At 38.8% G+C, this 22,989-nt stretch overlaps 2 protein-coding genes across 2 annotated transcripts in view; both read right to left on the bottom strand.

Annotated features, from left to right (window-relative positions):
* The window catches only part of LOC115629984, a 13,553-nt gene extending 7,838 nt beyond the window's left edge, over window positions 1-5,715 (bottom strand). Inside the window, exons 1-3 of the mRNA XM_030526607.1 lie at window positions 5,697-5,715; window positions 2,064-2,219; window positions 1,377-1,967 (exon numbers count right to left, since the gene is read on the bottom strand). Coding sequence (XP_030382467.1) covers window positions 1,377-1,967; window positions 2,064-2,219; window positions 5,697-5,715 — 766 coding nt within the window. The remainder of the gene's footprint in view (window positions 1-1,376; window positions 1,968-2,063; window positions 2,220-5,696) is intronic.
* On the bottom strand, window positions 4,953-22,989 carry LOC115629983. The gene is made up of 6 exons (XM_030526606.1): window positions 22,389-22,989; window positions 14,855-15,010; window positions 14,168-14,758; window positions 6,725-6,965; window positions 5,697-5,785; window positions 4,953-5,136 (listed from the first exon to the last, which is right to left on the bottom strand). Exons 1-4 carry the CDS (start codon window positions 22,987-22,989, stop codon window positions 6,955-6,957), a joined length of 1,359 nt encoding a protein of 452 aa, XP_030382466.1. The 3' UTR covers window positions 4,953-5,136; window positions 5,697-5,785; window positions 6,725-6,954.

Below are 22,989 nucleotides of genomic sequence, written 5' to 3'. Positions count from 1 at the left end.
TCACGAAGTTTGCGACGAATGCCGTTAGCATTCCAAATTGATAATCTAATTGATTCATTCATTGGAATTATTTAAAGAAAAAACGAGCTGCTCCATCCTGGTAAGGGAGGCCGTTAATTGAGTATGAAAGGAAGCAATTTGGAGTTGCATATTTTGAATGCTGTCTGAAACAAAAATCCTGAAATCTGTGTCAGGAAGATTTAGTAAGTTGGAAGTGTGTGATGAAATATGAAAGGCGTCATTTCGATTGTAAATAGAAGGATTCTGTATTGTTAGAGCCGTTTTAGGCAGTGGAAAATTATTGACAGTTTTGCCCAATATTCTTGGGAACTTTTCCCCACTCATTTGATGTGGAATATCCGCAAGAACGTTTTTAGCGCTGAAGGAACGAACTCTGTCAGCGTAAGACTTGGGTTGTGCGCCAGTTTTTCTGGAATTCGCTTCTATTGATGACGCATTTGTAGTCAAGTGATGAGGAGTAGCAGAAGAGGGATTCTTTCCAACAAAATTTTTAAATTGTGTGTTGAAAGACCCATCTGCAGCTTGTGGCTTTTGTCTGGCATTTGACGGATCAGTCAAAGTAGGAAAATTGGCCTCATCAAAAGGCATAGAGGCAATTTGCATTGCTCGTGTTCTAGCAGGAAGCTGGTGAACCTTATTTCGCCTGGCCTTGACAGCAGCAAGAACTGGGCAGCCAGAAAAATTTGCAGTATGTGTGCCTTTGCAATTTGCGCACGTAGGAGGAGTGTCAAATTCTTTAGTGCAGGTGGATGACCAGTGTTCATTTCCACATTTTACACATCTGGGGGAGTGTCTACAAAATCTTGCAGTATGTTGAAATCGTTGGCAGCGCTTACATTGTGGTATGTCGAGGTTTTTCATTGTTGCCTCGACACGCACAATGAAGTTGCCAATGTTTTTAATTTGAAAAATTCTCTCGTTATTAGGTGTGTTTAATAAATTAACGAAGAAGGCGTTTGGAGAATATTTAACTGCTGGATCAGACTTCCTTTTATCAATAAAGGTGGGATTGTGAACTCCCACAATGTCAAAGCCTTCGGCTGTAAGGGAACTTTTAATAAAATCGGTATCAGTAGCACGAGGCAATCCTCTGATGTAAACCCGAAGGGGCCTAAGCTCTTTCGGCTGATGAGTGTGATAACAGAAGTTATTAGTGTCCAGAAAATGAATAATTGCCCTATAATCTTCAGGGATTTTGGCATGTATCCAAATATTACCAGAAGTACCCATTTTTAAAAAGAATTGGGACGGTGATACTGTTTCAGACAAAGCGACTAAAAAAGCAGTGGCATCCTCACATTCTGCTTGGATGGGAGGAGGTTTTCCAGTGAAAATAATGGGAGAATTTGGCTTACCCTGGGTTTCCAAGTCATCAGACTGCAAGGGAACGGGCTCGGCAACAACATTCTGAGCGGTATTTTGTTGATTCGGCGGTGAAACGGGAAGAGCACTCGCGCCTTCCATACATAAGGAATCACTATCAATCTCCTCCTCGTTGGAATCCAGTTCGATAAGATCAGATCTGGAAAGATCCTGAACATCGGGTCTTAAGTGGTCGTGCTGGGCAGCCCTAGCCGAAGCAGAGGTGCTTCGTACAGCAGCACTAGAACGAATTCTCCTTGTTTTAGGCGATGTGTGGGATGCAGTAGCACGCTTGTATAGCGATGCCGTACTGCTTCCTGAGTTTGCCGCCTCAGCAACTGTTGGATTGTACGGTTGTACAGGTGCATGGAATTCACCCGAACGACGCACAACAGTAGTAGTGTTAACAATAGGGCGAAAACTCGTTTTGGGAGTAGAATTCGCAGGTTCGTTTTTCCCAGTGGCCTCCTTAGGAGAAGATGAATTTGGAGAGCCCTTTGCAGGACGCAAGAGCACGTTTGAAGTCACCAGAGCAGACCCCTTGGGGCTTCTCTTGGGCTTGGGAGTGGTTGAAATAGATTTATCTTGATTCATGTTAAATAGAGAAAAAATTATGAACTTTAGTGTTTAGAGTCGAGCTATTCGTGATATAAAATAAAATTGCAAAAGCGAAAACTGACCAGAATTTACATCAAGGCACAAATCCAGCGTCAAAAAGTCATCCGCGCAAGACGAAAAATCCCAAACCGAGCTCGAGCACGCGCAGAAATATGGTCGCTGCAGCAAGAAACACCAGACAAAATCCTCGAGGAGGAAGATACCCCAATACTCGCAAACTGCAGCAGCCAAAAATCGTCGCAGCCAGAAAAAACCAGGCAGAAGAAAAATCCACTCACGCCGGCAACCAACGCACAAAAACGGCCAAATGCAAATTATTTTATTCAAAACTGTGAAAAAATCAATGAAAATGAATGATGAATAAGATAAATCGGACCAAATGAAGGTCAAGGTCAAGACGGATATGAGTCAAGACGAGCAAAGGTCAGGACAAATAAAGGTCAAGACACTTGAAGGTCAAAATGGCGGTGCAGTACAGTCACGCGGCACACGCCCACGTAGTCCTACCAACACTAGCGAAATACCGCTGAAAAAGGGACACGTGGCCAACTTAGACGGCCAACAGCGTGGACAGGCAGCTCAAGCAGCTAACACCTCCAGCCGCCGCGACCAACCAGATAGACACGGTCCCCACAAAAACGATATGACACCAGGCGCGCAAGATCACTGGGAATGGAAAACGCGGCACTACACGACCGATACAACAGAATAATTTCTGACAAAATTTAATTTGTTTTTTAATTTTTTATGAACGCAGCGAAAAAACACATGCATGTCAGTTTAAACGAATAACCCGACTGAAGGTTGAGGCAAAATTCCTAGGCTATAAAACTGGGTGCTGGGTGTACCAGTGGAAAATTGCCGTTTTAGAATAAAGCTCATTGAGCGAAAAAGCTCAGAAACAGACTCACTCAAATTGAGTCATACTGAATGAGTAGCAGCTTAGTAAGGCTTGGAACGATTTTGATTCTCATGAGTAAAGAAACAGGAGAAACATTATAAAGAAAGATAAAAAGGGGAAGGAGAGCATAAATGTTAATTAACAGTGATAGACAGAATACAGACCCAGGAAAAAATGTTTGGTTTGAGCAGCAGTGGCAAAAAGCGCTCAATTATATCGCTGAACGAAGCAGCATATTAGAGCACAAGTCAGCACGACCGCCCACAGTGGTAAAGAATGGCCAAGGGGGATCCAGAATCCAGCTGTATCTAAAGTAAAATAAATTACCATACACGGATCTGGGTCCTCCTTAGCACTAAAATGACCTCCAAATGGCCATAGAGCAAATTGAATTGAATCTGATTTAATATAACAATTAATATAAGGAATGAAGTATAAATCTCAATATTTAAAGTTAAATAATAGGGAAAATCAGTTTATTTATGAAAAATTTGTAACAAGTTGCTCTAGTAAATCGTTGGAAATTAACCAAAAATGTTCTTATTAGATTCATGTAAGAAAAAGTTTCCGACACAGGCAGGCTGCTTGCCGAAAAACATTGACAGTAAAATCGCAGCATAATAATAAGAAGAACAATTAGACAAGAAAAAACATATAGCTAATAGCAGGTAATTGTTAGAAAAGTTCCCGACTAGAACATATCGTGCACAGTTAATATGCCAGTCCAGGAACATAAACCACAATAAAATAGCATATTAGCCAACGAAGAAATAGGTACAAAAGGGGGGGTGAAGAATTTTTACAGCTGATATGCTGCCGTGCTGCACAAGCGCATGACGCGTATGGCCGAAATGACGTCGGCAGTGCACGGGACGCATAAGAGTAAGCAGGGCAGCAATATGATTTAATTCAAAGCAAAAGAAAAAGCTAAACGGCAGTTAAAATTAGAATTTGTATTGTGCAATTGCGAGAAATTTATTGTATGAAAAAGAGAGTCAATAAGTGGAGACGATAAATAAATAGAAATTTAATTGAAAAATAAACTGAATTATTTGAATCATAGATTACAAAGTTATTTATAAAATATTAGCCGAAGCATGAAAAAAGAAAAAATATAAGCCCTGGCTTATAATTGTGAGAGGAGAGCGACGATATATTGGTGAGGAGGACAGAAATAGAGCACCCAGAGAGAATCAACTGAGAGCGGACGTATAAGAGATTCAAAAGCTTATGAAAAGGGGAACGACCTACACAAGCGTGTGTGAAGGAAGTTATTTTGCTTGTAGATCAGCATTATGAATTAGGGCAGGTCAGTATGCGCTGTGCGTACATGGTATATGAACGCATAGCGCATGTATGCAGATATTATGAGCACAGTATTATTGTGCAATATGAAATATATAATGACAGCATACTTTATGCAGTAGCTGATTTAGTTGTAATAGTAGCATGTAGAATTAAAGAAGGGCAACATACATAAATTAATATGTTTTTTTTTCATATATATATATTTTATTATGGCGCACATAGCCAGAAAATGGGTACAACTTTACTTAAACTAAACTTAGAACTAATCCCAAATCCAGCCAGCAGTGCAGTTAAAGGAGGTGACGACAAAAAATTACTGCCTTGATCCTTCCCGTTTGAATGAGTGGAGGGAATTGCGGTGAAAAGCCGAAGCGAGTAAGTGAGGCACCCCCTCCCTCAAGGGGGTACCAGGAGTAGATGTTGTGGTGTGGCTGTTGTTGTTTTTACAGGTATATAAATTAAATCTAAGTGTAATTAATCCTAATGAGGAATAGCAAACAATGTATAAAGGTAAAAGTAATAAGAATATATGATGAAAAATAGATTAATAACAATAATAATGAGAGAAAATTTAAGAATTGAATTCAAGTTATAAATTATAATATAAAGGGATTTCAAAATAAAGCGAATTATGATTATTAACAATATTTTCAAAGATTTCTTTTCAAAATGGAAATTATAAGTTTTAAGTTAATTCATTTTGTGTAACAAAAAGCTAAGAACTAGACATTTTAGTGGGCTTAAACGTATGACAATAATAATCTTAAATAGTAAATATAAGTATGAATAGTGTAGTTGTAGATGTAGCTGCTGTGAAGATCCAGTAGTACCATGGAAAGCGTTTATGTGGCAGGCGTGGGCGCAGCCAAATGAATCCCAGGAACGGGCATGGAGATGCGCACCAGTGGGGTGCCAGCCGAGAGAAACTGGAGGTGCAAATCCAGGGACCATGAAGACAGTAGTGATAAAAAGAAGTCATTAGTTATAATGTTGAATGTATAGATGAGAAGTGCCGTGAATGATGATGTATAAATAGTAATGTGTAGCGATGAATATGTAACCATATATAGGGGCGATGAATGCGATAAAATGTGTATTGATGAAATTTGGAATATGATGTGGTGTATAAATGGAAATCCATAACCAGTGTGTATTTTCAAATGTATGTTGAAATGCATCTGTATATGTTGATTTAGTATTAATAAGTTAATTGTATTGTTGTATGTCATAAGGAATTCTAATATTTATGAAATGTGTTATTATGGATTATGGGCTATGTATTAATAAATTATAAAGTGAAAAAACAAGAGTTATATGGCTTAATGTTGTGATTGGTATTATGATTATTGATATTAAGTAAAAATTGATGAAAGTATTATGTATTAATTGAGAGTATGTATATTATAAAATATGAATGTTTTTTGATTAATAGAATTATTTATATGTGTGATTTATGCGCAGACGATTTTAACGAGTTTATATTTACGTTGCAGGAACAGCATCATGTCTGAAGAATATGTTGACTCCAAGGTCTAAAATATACAAAACGTTGTTGCAAGAGAGCATGTATGAATCCTATACATGGAGTGTGGTCGATCCATGAAGCCAAAAGAAACAGGACGGCGATATCAAATATTCCAGGGTCGGAAGGTAAAGAGACGTAGTTGTATGCGAAAGCCACACGCAAATCCAGCACGAAACGTAGCCAAATCCAGGCAGCAAGCGAGCATAAAAAACATCATGTCAGGAGACGAGCGGGTACCAGTCCATAATCCAGAGCCAGATACAGGTTAGGCCAATCCATAACGAAGTGGTTTATCGGCAGTAATTATAAAATATAATTAGTTAGGTGTAAAAAGGAAATATAGGTGATGGTGAAAAGACGGCATGGTAGTAATAAGTGTGGTGGTAAAGATGGATATACGTTGTTTACTGGTGTGATGGTGCGTCATATAATTAAATTTGTTGTATTATTTGATAATTAAATGAAATAATTTGTTATATTGATAGTTTCTAAAAGATTTATGTTATAATATATGAATAGTAATTTATGGCCTGAACGGCGTTTGTGAATTAGTTGCCCATTTGGGCTTTTGTAAACATGATAGAAATAAGTGTGGTGGTAAAGATGAGTGTACGTTGTTTACTAATATGATGATATGATGTATGATTAATTATGTGTATTATTTGATAATTTAAATGAAATAAATTGTTATATTGAATGTTCTAAAAAATTTATGTTATAATATTTAAGTAGTAATTTATGGCCTGAACGGCGTTTATGAATTAGTTGCCCACTTGGGCTTTTGTAAATAAATGTAATGCATTAAATAAGCCAGATTAATTAGTGAATTATAAAATAAAATAGAAAGTTATATAGCCAGTTACTTATTTAAATGTGTGTTGTATTAGGATTTATATTATTTATATAATGTGATGTAAATGTAATGAATTTGTTATGTGAATTGTATTAAATAAATGAATTTTGACAGTAATGAAGCGTTGTATATTTACTCTGCATTATCATAGAGTTTATGGAGATAGCATCACACATTGATTAGCCCATTTCCACTACATGACGTGTTCAGGCAGACGATCAATATATATAAAAAGTGTCCCGCGTTGCGGCACTATCCAGAAGCAAAGTTTCCCACAAGAGGGCGCAGATTTATATAAAAGCAGTGACAGCAGGCAGAAAAAGGGCCTCAAAACAGCCAAACATGAGAGGTGTGCAGCAAAGTTCTTTATTTAGATCCTGAGAAATCGGATTCATTAATATAGTGTTAGTATAAGAGGATATATATTACCAATTTGACTGGAGGTGTGGGTCAGTGCAGAGCCACGCACACACACCCACGTATTCCCACCAGCACTAGCGAAATACCGCTGAAAAGAAGGGCCCGTGTCCAACTTAGACGGCCAACAGCGTGGACAGGCAGCTGAAGCAGCTAACACCTCCAGCCGCCGCGACCAACCAGATAGACACGGTCCCCACAAAAACGATATGACACCAGGCGCGCAAGATCACTGGGAATGGAAAACGCGGCACTACACGACCGATACAACAGAATAATTTCTGACAAAATTTAATTTGTTTTTTAATTTTTTATGAACGCAGCGAAAAAACACATGCATGTCAGTTTAAACGAATAACCCGACTGAAGGCTGAGGCAAAATTCCTAGGCTATAAAACTGGATGCTGGGTGTACCAGTGGAAAATTGCCGTTTTAGAATAAAGCTCATTGAGCGAAAAGCTCAGAATAGACTCACTCAAATTGAGTCATACTAAATGAGTAGCAGCTTAGTAAGGCTTGGAACGATTTTGATTCTCATGAGTAAAGAGACAGGAGAAACATTATAAAGAAAGATAAAAAGGGGAAGGAGAGCATAAATGTTAATTAACAGTGATAGACAAAATACAGACCCAGGAAAAAATGATTGGTTTGAGCAGCAGTGGCAAAAAGCGCTCAATTATATCGCTGATCGAAGCAGCATATTAGAGCACAAGTCAGCACGACCGCCCACAGTGGTAAAGAATGGCCAAGGGGGATCCAGAATCCAGCTGTATATAAAGTAAAATAAATTACCATACACGGATCTGGGTCCCCCTTAGCACTAAAATGACCTCCAAGATGGCCAAAGAGCAAATTTAATTAATCTGATTTAATATAACAATTTGGTATGAGAAGTGTAATATAAATTTCAATATTTAAAGTTAAATAATAGGGAAAAATCAGTTTGTTTATGAAAAATTGGTTATATGTTGCTCTTATGAATCATTGGAAATCAGTCAAAAATGTTCTTATTAGATTTGCTGGTATATGATTCAAGTAAGAAAAATTTCCGACACAGACAAGCAGCTGCCGAAAAACATGGAAAGTAAAATCTCAGCATAATAATAAAAAGAACATTTAGACAGGAAAAAACGTTTGGTTAATAGCAGGTAAATTGTTAGAAAAGTTCCCGACTAGGACATATCGTGCACAGTTAATATGCCAGTCCAGGAACATAAACCACAATAAAATAGCATATTAGCCAACGAAGAAATAGGTACAAAAGGGGGGGTGAAGAATTTTTACAGCTGATATGCTGCCGTGCTGCACAAGCGCATGACGCGTATGGCCGAAATGACGTCGGCAGTGCACGGGACGCATAAGAGTAAGCAGGGCAGCAATATGATTTAATTCAAAGCAAAAGAAAAAGCTAAACGGCAGTTAAAATTAGAATTTGTATTGTGCAATTGCGAGAAATTTATTGTATGAAAAAGAGAGTCAATAAGTGGAGACGATAAATAAATAGAAATTTAATTGAAAAATAAACTGAATTATTTGAATCAGAGATTACTAAGTTATTGATAAAATATTAGCCGAAGCATGAAAAAAGAAAAAATATAAGCCCTGGCTTATAATTGTGAAAGGAGAGCGACGATATATTGGTGAGGAGGACAGAAATAGAGCACCCAGAGAGAATCAACTGAGAGCGGACGTATAAGAGATTCAAAAGCTTATGAAAAGGGGAACGACCTACACAAGCGTGTGTGAAGGAAGTTATTTTGCTTGTAGATCAGCATTATGAATTAGGGCAGGTCAGTATGCGCTGTGCGTACATGGTATATGAACGCATAGCGCATGTATGCAGATATTATGAGCACAGTATTATTGTGCAATATGAAATATATAATGACAGCATACTTTATGCAGTAGCTGATTTAGTTGTAATAGTAGCATGTAGAATTAAGGAAGGGCAACATACATAAATTAATATGTTTTGATTAAGTAGGAATAAGTATGAAAAATGAATAATAAGTTCCTTACTTATTTTATTTAATATTTATAATTTTTTTTTTTAAATAACAGATAATTATTAGAAAATTTTTATAAATGGAACCTATCGTGCACAGTTAAGATGCAGTGCAGGAGGGTAACCCACAATAATAATATAATATAAGCTAATGAATAAATACGTACAAAAGGGGGGGTGAAGAATTTACAGCTGATATGCTGCCGTGCTGCAATAGCGCGTGACGCGTATGGCCGAAATGACGTCGGCAGTGCTCGGGACGCATAAGAGTAAGCAGGGCAGCAGTATAAATTAATTCAAAGCAAAAAGAAAAAGCTAAGCAGCGAGACTAATAATAGCATTTGTATTGTGCATTTGTATTGTGCATTGCGAAAAATTTAATGTATGAAAAAGAAAGCTAATAAATGAAGACGATAATTATTTAGAATTTAATTAAAGGTAAATTGAATTATTAGAATTAAAAAATTACAGTATTTTGATAAAATAATAGCCGAAGCATGAATAAAGAAAAATAAAAGCCCTGCTTATAATGGTGAAAGGAGAGCAACAATACATTAATGAGGAGGACAGAAACAGAGCACCCAGAGAGAATCAACTGAGAGCGAGCATAAGAGATTCAAAAGCATATGAAAAGGGGAACGACCTACACAAGCGTGTGTGAAGGAAGTTTCTTTTGCATATAAATCAGCATTGTGAATTAGGGCAGGTCCGTATGCGCTGTGTATGCGCTGTGTGTGCATGGTGTGAATAGGTATAGCGCATGTATAAAAAGGTACTGGGCGTAGTGTTGCTGTGCAACATAAATACTACTAAGACCAGCATACTTTGTGTAGTAGCTGGTTTAGTTATAGTAGTAGCATATTGTAGGTGAAGGGCAATATACATATATTAATATGATTTGATTAAATATATTTACTATGAGGAGTAGATGATGAATTTAAGTGTGAATAGAACAAAAAATTTTTATAAATGAAATATAAGTAAGAAAAAATTTGTGTACAAGGTAGAAAATAAGAATGACTACCAAATTGTGAAAGTATATGTTGATTTAAAATATTAAAAAACATTTGGTGGAGGAACTCTGTTTGAAAGATCTTTAGGGCGATACCGAATTGGTGGAATACCGCCTATAAAAAGTGTTCCTCCTGCACGGGATAATGCCCGTACCAGTACATTATCATGAGATCGAAGTCTATCATGATATCTAGAGGCATGAATGTTAATTTGATCCCAAACAGAGGCGATATTGAAGGCGGAATGAATGTCTGCATTTCTTACGAACGGGGTGGCGTTCGTACATAGGCGTAAGGTCTTATTTTGTATAATTTGTATTATACGTATGTGTACGTCAGCGGCACAGCCCCAGAGTTCAATGCCGTATTTGAAAGATGGTGCAATAATTTGATTGTAAATAAGTAATTTGTTACGAACACTGAGTCGGGAGCGTGAATTTAATAGCCAGTTATACTTGCGAACTTTAGATATGAGTGAGGCCTTAATGGAATTAATATGGCTACTCCAAAGTAATTTTTTGTCGATATTTATACCTAAGTATTTAACTATTGATTTTGAAGGAATAACCACATTATCCAATCTGACATCAGGCATTCTGCAGTTACGCCTAGTAAAAGTTATGTGGGAAGATTTTCTACCATTAACTTTGATGTTCCAGGATTTTGCCCAAGTTGAAAATCTGATCAAATACCTATTCATTTGATCGGTACACACTGATGCGTTTATATCGCTGAATAAGATAGCAGTGTCGTCTGCATATGTTGCAATAAGCGACCTGCTGCGGGTAAATTTAGGCGATATAGGGGTTGGCATATCGCTTACAAAAATGTTATATAGTGTTGGCGCTAAAATGCTTCCCTGCGGAACACCTGCTCGAATTTGACGAATAGATGAAAAAGTGCCTCTCTCCTTTACACAAAAGGAGCGATTTGTGAGGTAGGAGACAAAAAGCTCATATAAATATTGGGGCAATATAGATTTAAGTTTGAAAAGGAGACCGTTGTGCCACACACGATCAAATGCTTGTTCGATATCTAGGAAAACCGCAGAGGTAAACTGGTCATAATCAAATGTAGTCTGAATATGGTAAACAATCCGATGAACTTGCTGAATAGTACTATGGTCCTTACGGAATCCAAACTGATGATCAGGAATTATTTCATTTGTATCAAGAATATCCTGTAAGCGGACGGAAATGACAATTTCAAATAACTTGGACAGGGCAGATAATAGGCTGATAGGTCTATAATCTTTAACCTGGCTGAGTGATCGGCCAGATTTTGGAATCATGCTTACTGCTGCGCATTTCCAGCTTTTCGGAAAATAACGCAGACGCAGCATGATATTAAAAATTTTTACTAGAAACATAATGGCCCTTTCAGGCAAGCAGCGCAAAATGAAGTTTGTAATGTTATCTAGGCCAGGTGCTTTTTTGATTTTCAAGCTGGCAATATGACTTTTTATCTCGGACGGACTAACATGTCGAATGGGAGTAGGAGGGTCAGTTTCAGTGACGTTGTCAGCAAGTGCATCAGATACTCGTTGAATTTGAGAAGCAGAGGCGAAATCTAGAGGCGTGAAACGCGATTCTAGTTCGTTTGCAAATGTTTCAGCAACTTCTAAAGGTGTAATACACCAGTTTCCTTGCTCATTTTTAATAGGAGCAACCATATGAGGTTGAGTTTTAATAAGTTTAGTGGCACGCCACAAATTGAAACCGCCTTTTTTAGACGGGTCAGCATTTTGCAAAATAAAATTAAAATGTGCAGAACGAGTACGACGAAGAAAGTTGGTGAGAATGCGTGAAACGTAAAGCCAATCTGCTTTGTGAATAGGAGAACGAGTTCGATTATACAATTTCCTAAGCTGCCGTTTAAGGCGAGCTAGCTCAAGGGCTTCGGCTTTTAAAGGCGGCCGATAAAATGAGCGGTGGGCGGAATAAGGACTATTGGTCGGTGTGGCTGCGATAGCACAAGATCGAATTTTGGATGTAAATAGATCTATTGCGTCGTCTATGTCATCAGTAGTATTAACATCCATATTTAAATGGGTACAATTATTAAGGAGAGTTTTAAATTGTGAAATGTTGGTATTTTTGGTAAATAACCTGGAACTTACAGCCGAAAGAGGACTCGAAGGGAGAGAAATGTCGGACAGACCACATTTAAGAGAGATAACGAGTGGAAGATGGTCACTAGTTAAATCAAAATTTCTGGAAATATCCATTAAAGAATATGGAATATTGCGGGTCACTGCAAAGTCTAAAACTGACGGCGTGTACCCACTACGAGGAAAATGGGTGGGTTCCGCTGTAGAGAGAATATTTAGTCTGTCCGAGGACAGAATCACATCAGCCAAGGCTACACCACGTGGGCATCTTCTAAAATTTCCCCATAAGCGGTGCTTGGCGTTCCAATCACCGCCTATAAGAAATTTATCACCAAGCTGGCTAAAAAGCGAAGTATAAAAGGATTGTGACACCGACTGATTTGGTGGCCAATAACAGGCGGCAATGGTGACAAGACCAATATATGTGTTTATTACCATACGGCAGGTGTGAGAATGCTCTACAGAAATTGGAGGTAGAGGCTGAAAAGGAATTCTATTTGATATAATGATTGCTGAGCCGCCAGCAGCAGAACGAGAGTTGGGATTATATGCGAATAAAAAACTATAACCAGGAATAGAAAATTGAATATTAGGGGAGAGTTTAGTCTCCGAAATTAACATTATATCTATCTTATTAGTAGTGAGAAAGAGTTCTATGTCACGAAGTTTGCGACGAATGCCGTTAGCATTCCAAATTGATAATCTAATTGATTCATTCATTGGAATTATTTAAAGAAAAAACGAGCTGCTCCATCCTGGTAAGGGAGGCCGTTAATTGAGTATGAAAGGAAGCAATTTGGAGTTGCATATTTTGAATGCTGTCTGAAACAAAAATCCTGAAATCTGTGTCAGGAAGATTTAGTAAGTTGGAAGTGTGTGATGAAATATGAAAGGCGTCATTTCGATTGTAAATAGAAGGATTCTGTATTGTTAGAGCCGTTTTAGGCAGTGGAAAATTATTGACAGTTTTGCCCAATATTCTTGGGAACTTTTCCCCACTCATTTGATGTGGAATATCCGCAAGAACGTTTTTAGCGCTGAAGGAACGAACTCTGTCAGCGTAAGACTTGGGTTGTGCGCCAGTTTTTCTGGAATTCGCTTCTATTGATGACGCATTTGTAGTCAAGTGATGAGGAGTAGCAGAAGAGGGATTCTTTCCAACAAAATTTTTAAATTGTGTGTTGAAAGACCCATCTGCAGCTTGTGGCTTTTGTCTGGCATTTGACGGATCAGTCAAAGTAGGAAAATTGGCCTCATCAAAAGGCATAGAGGCAATTTGCATTGCTCGTGTTCTAGCAGGAAGCTGGTGAACCTTATTTCGCCTGGCCTTGACAGCAGCAAGAACTGGGCAGCCAGAAAAATTTGCAGTATGTGTGCCTTTGCAATTTGCGCACGTAGGAGGAGTGTCAAATTCTTTAGTGCAGGTGGATGACCAGTGTTCATTTCCACATTTTACACATCTGGGGGAGTGTCTACAAAATCTTGCAGTATGTTGAAATCGTTGGCAGCGCTTACATTGTGGTATGTCGAGGTTTTTCATTGTTGCCTCGACACGCACAATGAAGTTGCCAATGTTTTTAATTTGAAAAATTCTCTCGTTATTAGGTGTGTTTAATAAATTAACGAAGAAGGCGTTTGGAGAATATTTAACTGCTGGATCAGACTTCCTTTTATCAATAAAGGTGGGATTGTGAACTCCCACAATGTCAAAGCCTTCGGCTGTAAGGGAACTTTTAATAAAATCGGTATCAGTAGCACGAGGCAATCCTCTGATGTAAACCCGAAGGGGCCTAAGCTCTTTCGGCTGATGAGTGTGATAACAGAAGTTATTAGTGTCCAGAAAATGAATAATTGCCCTATAATCTTCAGGGATTTTGGCATGTATCCAAATATTACCAGAAGTACCCATTTTTAAAAAGAATTGGGACGGTGATACTGTTTCAGACAAAGCGACTAAAAAAGCAGTGGCATCCTCACATTCTGCTTGGATGGGAGGAGGTTTTCCAGTGAAAATAATGGGAGAATTTGGCTTACCCTGGGTTTCCAAGTCATCAGACTGCAAGGGAACGGGCTCGGCAACAACATTCTGAGCGGTATTTTGTTGATTCGGCGGTGAAACGGGAAGAGCACTCGCGCCTTCCATACATAAGGAATCACTATCAATCTCCTCCTCGTTGGAATCCAGTTCGATAAGATCAGATCTGGAAAGATCCTGAACATCGGGTCTTAAGTGGTCGTGCTGGGCAGCCCTAGCCGAAGCAGAGGTGCTTCGTACAGCAGCACTAGAACGAATTCTCCTTGTTTTAGGCGATGTGTGGGATGCAGTAGCACGCTTGTATAGCGATGCCGTACTGCTTCCTGAGTTTGCCGCCTCAGCAACTGTTGGATTGTACGGTTGTACAGGTGCATGGAATTCACCCGAACGACGCACAACAGTAGTAGTGTTAACAATAGGGCGAAAACTCGTTTTGGGAGTAGAATTCGCAGGTTCGTTTTTCCCAGTGGCCTCCTTAGGAGAAGATGAATTTGGAGAGCCCTTTGCAGGACGCAAGAGCACGTTTGAAGTCACCAGAGCAGACCCCTTGGGGCTTCTCTTGGGCTTGGGAGTGGTTGAAATAGATTTATCTTGATTCATGTTAAATAGAGAAAAAATTATGAACTTTAGTGTTTAGAGTCGAGCTATTCGTGATATAAAATAAAATTGCAAAAGCGAAAACTGACCAGAATTTACATCAAGGCACAAATCCAGCGTCAAAAAGTCATCCGCGCAAGACGAAAAATCCCAAACCGAGCTCGAGCACGCGCAGAAATATGGTCGCTGCAGCAAGAAACACCAGACAAAATCCTCGAGGAGGAAGATACCCCAATACTCGCAAACTGCAGCAGCCAAAAATCGTCGCAGCCAGAAAAAACCAGGCAGAAGAAAAATCCACTCACGCCGGCAACCAACGCACAAAAACGGCCAAATGCAAATTATTTTATTCAAAACTGTGAAAAAATCAATGAAAATGAATGATGAATAAGATAAATCGGACCAAATGAAGGTCAAGGTCAAGACGGATATGAGTCAAGACGAGCAAAGGTCAGGACAAATAAAGGTCAAGACACTTGAAGGTCAAAATGGCGGTGCAGTACAGTCACGCGGCACACGCCCACGTAGTCCTACCAACACTAGCGAAATACCGCTGAAAAAGGGACACGTGGCCAACTTAGACGGCCAACAGCGTGGACAGGCAGCTCAAGCAGCTAACACCTCCAGCCGCCGCGACCAACCAGATAGACACGGTCCCCACAAAAACGATATGACACCAGGCGCGCAAGATCACTGGGAATGGAAAACGCGGCACTACACGACCGATACAACAGAATAATTTCTGACAAAATTTAATTTGTTTTTTAATTTTTTATGAACGCAGCGAAAAAACACATGCATGTCAGTTTAAACGAATAACCCGACTGAAGGCTGAGGCAAAATTCCTAGGCTATAAAACTGGGTGCTGGGTGTACCAGTGGAAAATTGCCGTTTTAGAATAAAGCTCATTGAGCGAAAAGCTCAGAATAGACTCACTCAAATTGAGTCATACTAAATGAGTAGCAGCTTAGTAAGGCTTGGAACGATTTTGATTCTCATGAGTAAAGAGACAGGAGAAACATTATAAAGAAAGATAAAAAGGGGAAGGAGAGCATAAATGTTAATTAACAGTGATAGACAAAATACAGACCCAGGAAAAAATGATTGGTTTGAGCAGCAGTGGCAAAAAGCGCTCAATTATATCGCTGATCGAAGCAGCATATTAGAGCACAAGTCAGCACGACCGCCCACAGTGGTAAAGAATGGCCAAGGGGGATCCAGAATCCAGCTGTATATAAAGTAAAATAAATTACCATACACGGATCTGGGTCCCCCTTAGCACTAAAATGACCTCCAAGATGGCCAAAGAGCAAATTTAATTAATCTGATTTAATATAACAATTTGGTATGAGAAGTGTAATATAAATTTCAATATTTAAAGTTAAATAATAGGGAAAAATCAGTTTGTTTATGAAAAATTGGTTATATGTTGCTCTTATGAATCATTGGAAATCAGTCAAAAATGTTCTTATTAGATTTGCTGGTATATGATTCAAGTAAGAAAAATTTCCGACACAGACAAGCAGCTGCCGAAAAACATGGAAAGTAAAATCTCAGCATAATAATAAAAAGAACATTTAGACAGGAAAAAACGTTTGGTTAATAGCAGGTAAATTGTTAGAAAAGTTCCCGACTAGGACATATCGTGCACAGTTAATATGCCAGTCCAGGAACATAAACCACAATAAAATAGCATATTAGCCAACGAAGAAATAGGTACAAAAGGGGGGGTGAAGAATTTTTACAGCTGATATGCTGCCGTGCTGCACAAGCGCATGACGCGTATGGCCGAAATGACGTCGGCAGTGCACGGGACGCATAAGAGTAAGCAGGGCAGCAATATGATTTAATTCAAAGCAAAAGAAAAAGCTAAACGGCAGTTAAAATTAGAATTTGTATTGTGCAATTGCGAGAAATTTATTGTATGAAAAAGAGAGTCAATAAGTGGAGACGATAAATAAATAGAAATTTAATTGAAAAATAAACTGAATTATTTGAATCAGAGATTACTAAGTTATTGATAAAATATTAGCCGAAGCATGAAAAAAGAAAAAATATAAGCCCTGGCTTATAATTGTGAAAGGAGAGCGACGATATATTGGTGAGGAGGACAGAAATAGAGCACCCAGAGAGAATCAACTGAGAGCGGACGTATAAGAGATTCAAAAGCTTATGAAAAGGGGAACGACCTACACAAGCGTGTGTGAAGGAAGTTATTTTGCTTGTAGATCAGCATTATGAATTAGGGCAGGTCAGTATGCGCTGTGCGTACATGGTATATGAACGCATAGCGCATGTATGCAGATATTATGAGCACAGTATTATTGTGCAATATGAAATATATAATGACAGCATACTTTATGCAGTAGCTGATTTAGTTGTAATAGTAGCATGTAGAATTAAGGAAGGGCAACATACATAAATTAATATGTTTTGATTAAGTAGGAATAAGTATGAAAAATGAATAATAAGTTCCTTACTTATTTTATTTAATATTTATAATTTTTTTTTTTAAATAACAGATAATTATTAGAAAATTTTTATAAATGGAACCTATCGTGCACAGTTAAGATGCAGTGCAGGAGGGTAACCCACAATAATAATATAATATAAGCTAATGAATAAATACGTACAAAAGGGGGGGTGAAGAATTTACAGCTGATATGCTGCCGTGCTGCAATAGCGCGTGACGCGTATGGCCGAAATGACGTCGGCAGTGCTCGGGACGCATAAGAGTAAGCAGGGCAGCAGTATAAATTAATTCAAAGCAAAAAGAAAAAGCTAAGCAGCGAGACTAATAATAGCATTTGTATTGTGCATTTGTATTGTGCATTGCGAAAAATTTAATGTATGAAAAAGAAAGCTAATAAATGAAGACGATAATTATTTAGAATTTAATTAAAGGTAAATTGAATTATTAGAATTAAAAAATTACAGTATTTTGATAAAATAATAGCCGAAGCATGAATAAAGAAAAATAAAAGCCCTGCTTATAATGGTGAAAGGAGAGCAACAATACATTAATGAGGAGGACAGAAACAGAGCACCCAGAGAGAATCAACTGAGAGCGAGCATAAGAGATTCAAAAGCATATGAAAAGGGGAACGACCTACACAAGCGTGTGTGAAGGAAGTTTCTTTTGCATATAAATCAGCATTGTGAATTAGGGCAGGTCCGTATGCGCTGTGTATGCGCTGTGTGTGCATGGTGTGAATAGGTATAGCGCATGTATAAAAAGGTACTGGGCGTAGTGTTGCTGTGCAACATAAATACTACTAAGACCAGCATACTTTGTGTAGTAGCTGGTTTAGTTATAGTAGTAGCATATTGTAGGTGAAGGGCAATATACATATATTAATATGATTTGATTAAATATATTTACTATGAGGAGTAGATGATGAATTTAAGTGTGAATAGAACAAAAAATTTTTATAAATGAAATATAAGTAAGAAAAAATTTGTGTACAAGGTAGAAAATAAGAATGACTACCAAATTGTGAAAGTATATGTTGATTTAAAATATTAAAAAACATTTGGTGGAGGAACTCTGTTTGAAAGATCTTTAGGGCGATACCGAATTGGTGGAATACCGCCTATAAAAAGTGTTCCTCCTGCACGGGATAATGCCCGTACCAGTACATTATCATGAGATCGAAGTCTATCATGATATCTAGAGGCATGAATGTTAATTTGATCCCAAACAGAGGCGATATTGAAGGCGGAATGAATGTCTGCATTTCTTACGAACGGGGTGGCGTTCGTACATAGGCGTAAGGTCTTATTTTGTATAATTTGTATTATACGTATGTGTACGTCAGCGGCACAGCCCCAGAGTTCAATGCCGTATTTGAAAGATGGTGCAATAATTTGATTGTAAATAAGTAATTTGTTACGAACACTGAGTCGGGAGCGTGAATTTAATAGCCAGTTATACTTGCGAACTTTAGATATGAGTGAGGCCTTAATGGAATTAATATGGCTACTCCAAAGTAATTTTTTGTCGATATTTATACCTAAGTATTTAACTATTGATTTTGAAGGAATAACCACATTATCCAATCTGACATCAGGCATTCTGCAGTTACGCCTAGTAAAAGTTATGTGGGAAGATTTTCTACCATTAACTTTGATGTTCCAGGATTTTGCCCAAGTTGAAAATCTGATCAAATACCTATTCATTTGATCGGTACACACTGATGCGTTTATATCGCTGAATAAGATAGCAGTGTCGTCTGCATATGTTGCAATAAGCGACCTGCTGCGGGTAAATTTAGGCGATATAGGGGTTGGCATATCGCTTACAAAAATGTTATATAGTGTTGGCGCTAAAATGCTTCCCTGCGGAACACCTGCTCGAATTTGACGAATAGATGAAAAAGTGCCTCTCTCCTTTACACAAAAGGAGCGATTTGTGAGGTAGGAGACAAAAAGCTCATATAAATATTGGGGCAATATAGATTTAAGTTTGAAAAGGAGACCGTTGTGCCACACACGATCAAATGCTTGTTCGATATCTAGGAAAACCGCAGAGGTAAACTGGTCATAATCAAATGTAGTCTGAATATGGTAAACAATCCGATGAACTTGCTGAATAGTACTATGGTCCTTACGGAATCCAAACTGATGATCAGGAATTATTTCATTTGTATCAAGAATATCCTGTAAGCGGACGGAAATGACAATTTCAAATAACTTGGACAGGGCAGATAATAGGCTGATAGGTCTATAATCTTTAACCTGGCTGAGTGATCGGCCAGATTTTGGAATCATGCTTACTGCTGCGCATTTCCAGCTTTTCGGAAAATAACGCAGACGCAGCATGATATTAAAAATTTTTACTAGAAACATAATGGCCCTTTCAGGCAAGCAGCGCAAAATGAAGTTTGTAATGTTATCTAGGCCAGGTGCTTTTTTGATTTTCAAGCTGGCAATATGACTTTTTATCTCGGACGGACTAACATGTCGAATGGGAGTAGGAGGGTCAGTTTCAGTGACGTTGTCAGCAAGTGCATCAGATACTCGTTGAATTTGAGAAGCAGAGGCGAAATCTAGAGGCGTGAAACGCGATTCTAGTTCGTTTGCAAATGTTTCAGCAACTTCTAAAGGTGTAATACACCAGTTTCCTTGCTCATTTTTAATAGGAGCAACCATATGAGGTTGAGTTTTAATAAGTTTAGTGGCACGCCACAAATTGAAACCGCCTTTTTTAGACGGGTCAGCATTTTGCAAAATAAAATTAAAATGTGCAGAACGAGTACGACGAAGAAAGTTGGTGAGAATGCGTGAAACGTAAAGCCAATCTGCTTTGTGAATAGGAGAACGAGTTCGATTATACAATTTCCTAAGCTGCCGTTTAAGGCGAGCTAGCTCAAGGGCTTCGGCTTTTAAAGGCGGCCGATAAAATGAGCGGTGGGCGGAATAAGGACTATTGGTCGGTGTGGCTGCGATAGCACAAGATCGAATTTTGGATGTAAATAGATCTATTGCGTCGTCTATGTCATCAGTAGTATTAACATCCATATTTAAATGGGTACAATTATTAAGGAGAGTTTTAAATTGTGAAATGTTGGTATTTTTGGTAAATAACCTGGAACTTACAGCCGAAAGAGGACTCGAAGGGAGAGAAATGTCGGACAGACCACATTTAAGAGAGATAACGAGTGGAAGATGGTCACTAGTTAAATCAAAATTTCTGGAAATATCCATTAAAGAATATGGAATATTGCGGGTCACTGCAAAGTCTAAAACTGACGGCGTGTACCCACTACGAGGAAAATGGGTGGGTTCCGCTGTAGAGAGAATATTTAGTCTGTCCGAGGACAGAATCACATCAGCCAAGGCTACACCACGTGGGCATCTTCTAAAATTTCCCCATAAGCGGTGCTTGGCGTTCCAATCACCGCCTATAAGAAATTTATCACCAAGCTGGCTAAAAAGCGAAGTATAAAAGGATTGTGACACCGACTGATTTGGTGGCCAATAACAGGCGGCAATGGTGACAAGACCAATATATGTGTTTATTACCATACGGCAGGTGTGAGAATGCTCTACAGAAATTGGAGGTAGAGGCTGAAAAGGAATTCTATTTGATATAATGATTGCTGAGCCGCCAGCAGCAGAACGAGAGTTGGGATTATATGCGAATAAAAAACTATAACCAGGAATAGAAAATTGAATATTAGGGGAGAGTTTAGTCTCCGAAATTAACATTATATCTATCTTATTAGTAGTGAGAAAGAGTTCTATGTCACGAAGTTTGCGACGAATGCCGTTAGCATTCCAAATTGATAATCTAATTGATTCATTCATTGGAATTATTTAAAGAAAAAACGAGCTGCTCCATCCTGGTAAGGGAGGCCGTTAATTGAGTATGAAAGGAAGCAATTTGGAGTTGCATATTTTGAATGCTGTCTGAAACAAAAATCCTGAAATCTGTGTCAGGAAGATTTAGTAAGTTGGAAGTGTGTGATGAAATATGAAAGGCGTCATTTCGATTGTAAATAGAAGGATTCTGTATTGTTAGAGCCGTTTTAGGCAGTGGAAAATTATTGACAGTTTTGCCCAATATTCTTGGGAACTTTTCCCCACTCATTTGATGTGGAATATCCGCAAGAACGTTTTTAGCGCTGAAGGAACGAACTCTGTCAGCGTAAGACTTGGGTTGTGCGCCAGTTTTTCTGGAATTCGCTTCTATTGATGACGCATTTGTAGTCAAGTGATGAGGAGTAGCAGAAGAGGGATTCTTTCCAACAAAATTTTTAAATTGTGTGTTGAAAGACCCATCTGCAGCTTGTGGCTTTTGTCTGGCATTTGACGGATCAGTCAAAGTAGGAAAATTGGCCTCATCAAAAGGCATAGAGGCAATTTGCATTGCTCGTGTTCTAGCAGGAAGCTGGTGAACCTTATTTCGCCTGGCCTTGACAGCAGCAAGAACTGGGCAGCCAGAAAAATTTGCAGTATGTGTGCCTTTGCAATTTGCGCACGTAGGAGGAGTGTCAAATTCTTTAGTGCAGGTGGATGACCAGTGTTCATTTCCACATTTTACACATCTGGGGGAGTGTCTACAAAATCTTGCAGTATGTTGAAATCGTTGGCAGCGCTTACATTGTGGTATGTCGAGGTTTTTCATTGTTGCCTCGACACGCACAATGAAGTTGCCAATGTTTTTAATTTGAAAAATTCTCTCGTTATTAGGTGTGTTTAATAAATTAACGAAGAAGGCGTTTGGAGAATATTTAACTGCTGGATCAGACTTCCTTTTATCAATAAAGGTGGGATTGTGAACTCCCACAATGTCAAAGCCTTCGGCTGTAAGGGAACTTTTAATAAAATCGGTATCAGTAGCACGAGGCAATCCTCTGATGTAAACCCGAAGGGGCCTAAGCTCTTTCGGCTGATGAGTGTGATAACAGAAGTTATTAGTGTCCAGAAAATGAATAATTGCCCTATAATCTTCAGGGATTTTGGCATGTATCCAAATATTACCAGAAGTACCCATTTTTAAAAAGAATTGGGACGGTGATACTGTTTCAGACAAAGCGACTAAAAAAGCAGTGGCATCCTCACATTCTGCTTGGATGGGAGGAGGTTTTCCAGTGAAAATAATGGGAGAATTTGGCTTACCCTGGGTTTCCAAGTCATCAGACTGCAAGGGAACGGGCTCGGCAACAACATTCTGAGCGGTATTTTGTTGATTCGGCGGTGAAACGGGAAGAGCACTCGCGCCTTCCATACATAAGGAATCACTATCAATCTCCTCCTCGTTGGAATCCAGTTCGATAAGATCAGATCTGGAAAGATCCTGAACATCGGGTCTTAAGTGGTCGTGCTGGGCAGCCCTAGCCGAAGCAGAGGTGCTTCGTACAGCAGCACTAGAACGAATTCTCCTTGTTTTAGGCGATGTGTGGGATGCAGTAGCACGCTTGTATAGCGATGCCGTACTGCTTCCTGAGTTTGCCGCCTCAGCAACTGTTGGATTGTACGGTTGTACAGGTGCATGGAATTCACCCGAACGACGCACAACAGTAGTAGTGTTAACAATAGGGCGAAAACTCGTTTTGGGAGTAGAATTCGCAGGTTCGTTTTTCCCAGTGGCCTCCTTAGGAGAAGATGAATTTGGAGAGCCCTTTGCAGGACGCAAGAGCACGTTTGAAGTCACCAGAGCAGACCCCTTGGGGCTTCTCTTGGGCTTGGGAGTGGTTGAAATAGATTTATCTTGATTCAT

This window comes from Scaptodrosophila lebanonensis, unplaced genomic scaffold, assembly GCF_003285725.1.
Source record: "Scaptodrosophila lebanonensis strain 11010-0011.00,11010-0021.00 unplaced genomic scaffold, SlebRS2 tig00000195-arrow-arrow-pilon, whole genome shotgun sequence".
Lineage (NCBI taxonomy): Eukaryota > Metazoa > Arthropoda > Insecta > Diptera > Drosophilidae > Scaptodrosophila > Scaptodrosophila lebanonensis.
This window is presented reverse-complemented; position numbering and strand designations above follow the sequence as displayed.